This window comes from Mandrillus leucophaeus, unplaced genomic scaffold (assembly GCF_000951045.1).
Source record: "Mandrillus leucophaeus isolate KB7577 unplaced genomic scaffold, Mleu.le_1.0 Scaffold442, whole genome shotgun sequence".
NCBI classification, from domain to species: Eukaryota; Metazoa; Chordata; class Mammalia; order Primates; family Cercopithecidae; genus Mandrillus; species Mandrillus leucophaeus.
The window spans coordinates 2,124,806-2,133,743 of record NW_012104721.1 but is presented as its reverse complement, the minus strand read 5'-3'; the positions used below and the strand labels follow the sequence as shown (position 1 = coordinate 2,133,743).

The 8,938-nt window shown below is 43.3% G+C and overlaps 2 protein-coding genes across 2 annotated transcripts in view; one reads left to right on the top strand and one right to left on the bottom strand.

Annotated features, from left to right (window-relative positions):
- FANCD2OS (FANCD2 opposite strand) overlaps positions 1 to 8,938 on the bottom strand; it is a 33,428-nt gene that overhangs the window by 992 nt on the left and 23,498 nt on the right. The gene's annotated exons all lie outside the window — the stretch shown is intronic.
- Positions 1 to 8,938, top strand: part of FANCD2 (Fanconi anemia, complementation group D2) — a gene marked incomplete at its 5' end in the record, with an annotated part of 33,318 nt that overhangs the window by 14,342 nt on the left and 10,038 nt on the right. Inside the window, 5 exons of the mRNA XM_011994149.1 lie at positions 3,501 to 3,611; positions 4,846 to 4,976; positions 6,151 to 6,244; positions 6,529 to 6,651; positions 7,987 to 8,080. Coding sequence (XP_011849539.1) covers positions 3,501 to 3,611; positions 4,846 to 4,976; positions 6,151 to 6,244; positions 6,529 to 6,651; positions 7,987 to 8,080 — 553 coding nt within the window. The remainder of the gene's footprint in view (positions 1 to 3,500; positions 3,612 to 4,845; positions 4,977 to 6,150; positions 6,245 to 6,528; positions 6,652 to 7,986; positions 8,081 to 8,938) is intronic.

Sequence of the window (8,938 nt, the reverse complement as noted above, 5' to 3'; positions counted from 1 at the left end):
AAAATTCATTTTCTGAGCTATAGGCATTTATATCCAACTGCCTACTCAACACCTCCTTAGATGTGTCATTGACACCTCAGACTCCACATCCAAAATGGAATGTGTCATCCCTAGCACGCTCCTTCAGCTTTGTCTGGCTTAGTACATGGTACCACCAATTGCCTGAACCAGAAACCAGGAGTTATTCTTTGTCCCTCCCTCTGCTCTCCACCGTCTTTTTCCCACATCTGATTGCCAAATCCTGTTGATTTTATTTTCTATTATAAATAACATCCAGATAGCCATCTGTCCCTGTTTCTCCACTGCTTCCAAACTCCCATTATCTCTCAACCTGGACTGGGCTAGGTTCACACTTGGCCTCTCTCAGTCCATTCTTCACATGGCAGTAAGAGTGATCTTCCTAACATAAACCCAATTTGATCCTATCCCAATTTGGATTTCTGATTGCTCTTAGATTTTTCTTGAGTTAAAACTCTCTTACCTAGCCTCTAGGTCTTCTTCTGACTCCTGCTATTCCATTTATTATATTATACTCTGCCTCCAGCCTCACTGAGTTAATTTCAGCACCCCATATAGCTTTTATGTGGGAGACTTTGCACATGTTCATTCTCCTGCCAGGACCCCCACTCTTCTTGATCCCCAACTTTTTCTGACTCATCACATCTCTTGAGATCTGGACTTAAGCATCCATCCTGCCTCTCTAACCCCCAGTTCTCTTCTAACACTCTGGTATCCGTTCGTGATAAAACTTAATCTCATTTTATTATAATTACTTGTTCAGCAGTCTTTTCTGCTAGACTCTGAGCTCCATGAAGGCAGATGTCTGTCATTTTAATATCCTCAGTACTTAAAAGCAGTGCCTGACAAAAAATTTGAAAAATTTTTCGAGGAGACTTATAGATGGCACGTGTGAAAGGGACCTGACATTGTGGTTTATGCCTGTAATCCCAACAGTTTGGGAGGCCAAAGTGGGTGGATAACTTGAGCTTAGGAGTTCGAGACCAGCCTGGGCAGCACGGCAAAACCCTATCTCTACAAAAAATACAAAAATTATCTGGGCATGGTGGCATGCATCTGTAGTCCCAGCTACTCAGGAGGCTGAGGTGACAGGATGGCTTGAGCCTGTGAGGCAGAGGTTGTAGTGAGCTAAGATTGCAACACTACACTCCAATCTGGGCAACAGAACCAGACCTTGTCTCAAAAAAAAAAAAAAAAAAAATCTGGGCACAATGGCCCAGCGAAGTTAACACAGAAAATAAACCATCTCTAAAAATTATAAAAATAATAATTAGAATAAATACATGAAAAGATGTTTATTTATTACTTCTTAAGGAAATGCAAATTAAAAGCACAATGAGATAGCACAACACACTCACTAGCATAGCTACATTAAAAAGACTTAGCATGCCAAGTGTTGGTGAGAATGTGGAGCAACGAGCTCTCACATGCTTCTAGGGGGACTTTACAATAGTACATCCATATTGAGAAATAGTTTGGTAGTTTCTTAAAAAGCTAGACGTGTACCTACCATGTGACTCAGCCATTCCGTCTTTAGGTATTTAACCAAGGGAAATGAAAGCATATATCCACCAGGGTCTGGTACAGGAATATTTTTAGCAATTTAGCCTGTGGTTTTACATAGTATATTCTAAACTTGTTTCCCATGTTTGTGTGCGTGCGTGCGTGTGTGCATGTGTGTGTGTGTGTGTGTGTGTGAGAGACGGAGTCTTACTCTGTCGCCCAGGCTAGAGTGCAGTGGCGCAATCTCGGCTCACTGTAACCTCTGCAACCCAGGTTCAAGTGATTCTCCTGCCTCAGCCTCCTGAATAGCTGAGAATACAGGCGACTGCCACTGTGCCTGGCTAATTTTTGTATTTTTAGTAGAGACGGGGTTTCACCATCTTGGCCAGGCTGATCTTGAACTCCTGACCTCATGATCTACCCTCCCAAAGTGCTGGGATTACAGGTGTGAGCCACCGCACCCGGCCTTTTTTTTTTCCTGAGACAAGGTCTTGCTCTGTTGCCCAGGCTGGAGTGCAGTGACGCAATCGCAGCTCACTGCAACCTCTGCCTTCCAGGCTTATAAATCCTCCCACCTCAGCCTCTCAAGCAGTTGGGACTGCAGGCATGTACCACCATACCCAGCTAATTTTTGCTTTTTTTTGTTTGTTTGTTTTTCTTTGGTAGAGACAGGGTTTCGCCATGTTGCCCCCAGGCTGGTCTCGAACCCCTGAGTTCAAGTGATCCACCTGCCTCAGCCTCCCAAAGTGCTGGCATTAGAGGCGTGAGCCACCATACCTGGCCCAAATTCAACATTTTAAATACATGAAGTTTGCTGTACATCAATTATATCTCATTGAAGCTATGGTAGACATAAAACCTGACACCTAATAGGCCCTCAGAATACATTTGTTGAAAAGAAGAATTACTATCACTGGTGGTCGGGAAAATGCTTCTAGAGAAGATCTAGGAAGTCAGATTGTGCTGGGCGTCAAAAGTCAGGCAGAATAATTTAAATGTTGTCCAGGGAAGCCATTTTGGAGTTTTATGATCATAGCCATGATGCAATGAAAGCAGTGGTTTAGGAAAACCCATCTGGCAGCAGAGTGCAGGACAGATTGAAAAGGGATGCAAAAAGAACACTCAAAAATACATGTGTCACTATGATCTACACATGTATTGATAGGGGCCTGGCCAAAATGATGGTCTGGGCTTGGAAAGGAAGGGACAATATGAAAGGTAATCCAAAGATAGAAATGTCAAGACTTGACTGGTTAATGTAGGAGAATGGGTAAGTACCACTATGGGCTGGACATTGATTTAGCAGTTGGACAAAATTATTCCTATATTTTTGAAGAAGACTACCTATCTCTAAAATGTAGGGAATGAAGGAGAGCTTTTTGCCCTTGAAAATAAACCTATGGGCCAGGCGTGGTGGCTCACACCTGTGACAAGAAAGAAGAAAAGAAACCTGTGAAGACTTCAGGAAAGATTACTTTGGATGTATTTCAATTTCTACTCTGATACTTAGAGCTGTGATTGAATTTGGTACTTCAGTACTTTCCATTTCAATTCTTTTTTCTTTTTTTTTTTTTTTTTGAGATGGAGTCTCACTCTGTCACCAGGCTGGAGTGCAGTGGCACAATCTCGGCTCACTGCAACCTCTACCTCCCTGGTTCCAGCGATTCTCCTGCCTTAGCCTCCTGAGTAGCTGAGGCTACGGGCGCCCACCACCACGCCCAGCTAATTTTTGTATTTTCAGTAGAGACGGGATTTCACCATGTTGGCCAAGATGGTCTCCATCTGTTGACCTCGTGATTCGCCCGCCTTGGCCTCCCAAAGTGCTGGAATTACAGGCATGAGCCACCACGCCTGACCTCTCAATTGTTTTTTCAAACTGTTAAACTATTGATGGTATAGACTGGAGGCCAGGATCCTTAAATATTATCCAAGTAGTTTTCCAGAAACTAAGCTAACCCCTCTTACCTTGACTTCCTTAGGAGTGGATTTTCTCAACCTGAAAATCAGAATTTACTGTATTCAGCCCTCCATGTCCTTAGTAGCCGACTGAAACAGGGAGAACACAGCCAGCCGTTGGAGGAACTGCTCAGGTGAGTCAGACTACATAGCCAAGATTGTTGTCCCAAGAAACTCCTAGGAACAGGATTGGCAACTTTCTTGAAAATACCTGGGTGTCTTTCAGTAGTTGTAAAGGAAATTATTTTCAGCTACTCTCCTCATATATGAGCGTTCTCATCTATATATTCTGATAAATCCTGAAGTATTAGAAGCCTTGAATAATCATGCTAAATCTTCATGAATGTATCAGCCCATAAACACAGCCTTTTCAAGTAATAATGATGAAAACATTGACCATCTGTAATCAACTCTTGATTATCCAGGGACCTACTGTCTCCCAGCAGGGTTGGGTAATTAGGCAGCAGCTAGTTATCACTGATAACCTGCTTCTTTCCCCTTGTCTTGTAGGAAGACCTTACGTGGCTGAGGGGTAGGCAGTGGACAAGGGAGGTGAGATGATCTCAGGGGCATGGCTTTTCAGCCCCCTCCCCCTTCAGTCAGATTTGACTTGGTCTTTCTCTGACTTCCCTTGATAACCTAGACCATCACTGGGTCAGCAGTCAGTGCTTATCATCCCTGTCTATAGGTCAGGACCTTATTTCTTCTTTTATTTATTTTTATTTATTTATTTTTTTTTTTTGAGAGAGAGAGTCTCACTTTGTCACCCAGGCTGGAGTGATCTCGGCTCACTGCAACCTCCGCCTTCCGGGCTCAAGAGCTTGTCCTGCCTCAGCCTTCCAAGTAGCTGGGATTACATGCGCATGCTGCCACACCCTGCTAATTTTTGTATTTTTGTAGAGATATTTTCGCCATGTGGCCAGGCTGGTCTCTAATTCCTGAGCTCAGGTGATCTGCCTGTCTCAGCCTACCAAAGTGCTAGGATTACAGGCATGAGCCACCATGGCCGGCCTGTGAACCCAGATTTTAAAAATTATTTTCAGTGTATTGCCTAAGGCTTTAAAGAGCAGATAATTTATCTAGGGTTGTGCATATTAGCGTGGTGCTTGGGTTTCTCAGCATACATGACCCCTTCAAGGCCAACATTCCATCCATGGGGCTGTCTTCTGCCCTGGCTTTTTCCATACAAAGGTATGGTTTTCTACCGAGATGCTTGAAGAGGGTTGCTACTAAAGCACCTGAAAATAAGGAGGATTCTGATTAGGCCATCAAACACTTAAAGGGACTTGGGCACGTCATGTGGATTTAAATATATCTGTAATACATAGGATATTATTGCATTTGTTTGTTTTTCTTGTCTTCTTACAGCCAGAGCTTCCATTACTTGCAGAATTTCCATCAAAGCATTCCCAGTTTCCAGTGTGCTCTTTATCTCATCAGACTTTTGATGGTTATTTTGGAGAAATCGACAGCTTCTACTCAGAACAAAGAAAAAATTGGTGATGGGCCCCAGATCCTTTTTTTTTTTTTTAAATGAATAGGACTAATATCTCACACTTGTAAACTTGGGGCTTCTCAGGACATTTTTACATGTAAATCCCCACATAACCTCAGACAGGCCCTCTTGCTATACCAAGAAGGTCATTTTCCCAGAACAACTTGACTGATTTCTGCTAAAATTGCTTAGTTTTCTCTTTGGCTTAAGTTTAATCATGTTCTTCCTTTTCAAAAAAAAAAAAAAAAAATTATCTGAGACATTTGACAAAACTACACAAACTATGAGGTTAATAAAGTAGGAGATAAAGGAGAAGTCAGGGTCAAGTGTAAAAGAAATACTAGCCTCTTCCCTGGCCTTTTTCTTTTCTTTTCTTTTCTTTTCTTTTTTTTTTTTTTTGAGATGGAGTCTAGCTCTGTCACCCAGGCTGGAGTACAATGGTGCGATCTTGGCTCACTGCAACCCTCCACCTCTGAGGTTCAAGCAATTCTTCTGCCTCAGCCTTTCAGGTAGCTGGGATTACAGGCATGCACCACCATGCCTGGCCAATTTTTGTATTTTTAGTAGAGATGGGGTTTCACCAAGTTGGTCGGGCTGGTCTCAAACTCCTGACCTCGTGATCTGCCTGCCTCGGCCTCCCAAAGTGCTGGGATTACAGGCGTGAGCCACTGTGCCCAGCCCTGGCTTCTTTCTTTAACTGTCTTTTGTTATAGCTCTTAGAATGCAGCTCATCCTAGTTTGCAGCACATCAGAAAGTAAGATAAAAATGCAAAACAAACCTTTATTTTTCCCTATTGATTAAAAGGGGAAGGTTTGGTCTGAATCTTGGAGGTGACCACTGCTATTGGCCAGCTCAGGAGGAACAAGATTGGCCTTCCCACTGCCCAGCAGCATTCCTTTTCTCTGTGTGTCTGTATTTATGTTCATGTTTGCATGTTTGTGTGTTTCAGTATGGGGTTGGGGTGGGACGTGTTGAGCCTTAGACAAATGAGTTTATGTCTGGCAAAAGGGCCAGTGGTTCAGGAACATGACAGCTTTTTGTAAGTTCCCTGTTAGACCGGGAACGTCTTAGTAAATGTAAACTAATAATCCTTTTGATCGATATCCTCAAAAGCCTGAAAAGCAAGAATGAGGTCAACTTCCCATATGTAAGATTCCTTTGTCTTCTTTTCTAACAGCTTCCCTTGCCAGACAATTCCTCTGTCGGGTATGGCCAAGTGGGGATAAAGAGAAGAGCAGCATCTCTAATGACCAGCTCCATGCTTTGCTCTGGTGAGATGTTTGGTTTCTTCCAATGAGCCAAATAGCCATTTTCTATTTTGCTACTGTTTTTTGTCAGAGACTGGACAAATGACCTTTTTAGTGGGAATTTGAAAACAATGAAGTAGGTTAAAAATGAACACAATTTGGAACATGTGGATCTTAAGATCCTCTGGTTCTGTTTTATGCTGTCAGCTAACTGCTTATTGTTAATTCAGATCATAGAGGAATTTGAGGAATCTGCATTGTATTCTACTTTGTTAATCAGTGGGTCAAATATTTGACTCTCAATGCAGTATCTACCTGGAGCACACAGATAGCATTCTGAAGGCCATAGAGGAGATTGCTGGTGTTGGTGTCCCAGAACTGATCAACTCTCCTAAAGATGTGTCTTCCTCCACATTCCCTACACTGACCAGGTAAGGGAGTTCTTTCCTCCAGTTTTTCCCTTAAGATAGAATCATCATCAGGCTGGGCGCGGTGGCTCACCCCTGTAATCCCAGCACTTTGGGAGGCTGAGGCAGGCGGATTACCTTGAGGTCAGGAGTTTGAGACCCACCTGGCCAACACAGTGAAACTCCGTCCCTACTAAAAATACAAAAATTAGCTGGGCGTGTAATCCCAGCTACTTACAAGGCTGAGGCAGGAGAATCGTTTGAACCTGGGAGGCAGAGGTTACAGTGAGCCGGGATTGCGCCACTGCACTCCAGCCTGAGCACCAAGAGCGAAACTCCATCTCAAAAAAAAGAATCATCATCACACTGTCCAATGTATGTAGCTTCCACACAACTGCTTTGCTCCTCCTCATCTAATTCTGATATAGACAGTAGATATATTCATTCATTCAATAAAGAGAGTTTGCTATGGATTCCTTTTAAGGGCTCTCAGCTAATACATTTGAGAGGACCCTGGTGGTTTTTGTTTTGTATTGTTTTGTTTTTGAGAAAACTTGCCACCCAGGCTGGAGTGCAGTGGCGCAATCTCAGTTCACTGCAACCTCTGCCTCCTGAGTTCAAGCGATTCTCCTACCCCAGCCTTTCAAGTAACTGGGATTATAGTCACCCACCACCACACCCGGCTAATTTTTGTATTTTTAGTGGAGATTGGGTTTCACCATGTTGGCCAGGCTAGTCTTGAACCCGACCTCAGGTGATCTGCCTGCCTCGGCCTCCCAAAGTGCTGGGATTACAGGCGTGAGCCATTGTGCCCAGCTGAGATATTTTAGCCATCTTAAGAACAGGGTGCTGACATGTATGTCTCACTTAATGGGTTTGTGTCTCAGAATATCAATAGTTATCTTAACGTTTGTAGTCTTTTCAGTTTATAAAGCACTTTTACTTTATCTCGTTTGATCCTTTTGATAATTCTGTGAGGTCTTTGGTATCATTGCCCCTATTTTACTGTTGAGAAAAATGAGAGCTAGGGAAATTCTCAAGCTTACACGTGCAATAAAATAAACATAGAACCAGGACTCAAACTCAGATCTTCTCACTGTTACTTCACTGCTTTTTCCATACTACCATACCACATCCTTTCATAAAGTTAATTCCATTGTTTGACAGGCAATCTTCTTGGACCTATTACTGAGTCCCTATTACTGAGTCCTTTCCACTCCCCCATCCTCTTCCTAAGGACCCTAGTGAAAGGACATTTAGAGAGGTAGGGAAGGAAGATACTTTTGGTTCCTGATTCTTCCCAAGTAGTTCTTAGCAGTACATCATGGCGTAGGCATGCATGCTTTTCTCGTCTTCTAGGCACACTTTTGTTGTTTTCTTCCGTGTGATGATGGCTGAACTAGAGAAGACAGTGAAAAAAATTGAGCCTGGCACAGCAGCAGACTCGCAGCAGGTGAGTAAGATATAGTCACTTCAAGAAGTGGACTTTGGAATACTTAGAAGTTGCTGATTCTTTTTTTTTTCCTTTCCCTGAGACAGAGTCTTGCTTGCTCTGTTACCCAGACTGGAGTGCAGTGGCATAATCTCGGCTCACTGCAACCTCGCCTCCTGGGTTCAGGCAATTCTTCTGCCTCAGACTCCTGAGTAGCTGGGATTACAGGCATGTGCCACCACACCCGGCTAATTTTTGTATTTTTTAGTAGAGACAGGGTTTCACCATGTTGGCCAGGCTGGTCTCGAACTCCTAACCTCATGATACACCCGCCGTGGCCTCCCAAAGTGCTGGGATTACAGACATGTGCCAGTGCACCCGGTAGAAGTTGCTGATTCTATTTCTTGGGTCCAAGTTTTCTCCTAAGCTGTTTTTTGTTTTGTTTTGTTTTGAGTTTCTGAGATTCAGGATTTTTTTCAAAGAGTTCCTAGTTTAATTTCCTTTCCCTCTAGTTAGAGATGAGGAATGGGCTCTGTTTTCCTTGGCTACTGCCCAGTTTGCCTCCTGTTAACTGACATGAGGTAAGCCAGTCTGTTTGAGATACTGTGGATCTTGGCAGCCTGCTAACCAGAACAGAGCTACACAAGTAAAGAGCTAGCATAGGGAAGCAGAGAAGCTACAGCCAATATATGTTTTTTCTTTTTCTTTTTGAGACAGGGTCTAAGTCTGACATCCAGGTTGGAGTACAGTGATGCAAACTTGGCTCACTGCAACCTTTGCCTTCTGGGCTCAGATGATCCTCCCACCTCAGCCTCCTGAATAGCTGGGACCACAGGTGCACGCCACCATGCCCGGCTAATTTTTCTATTTTTAGTAGAG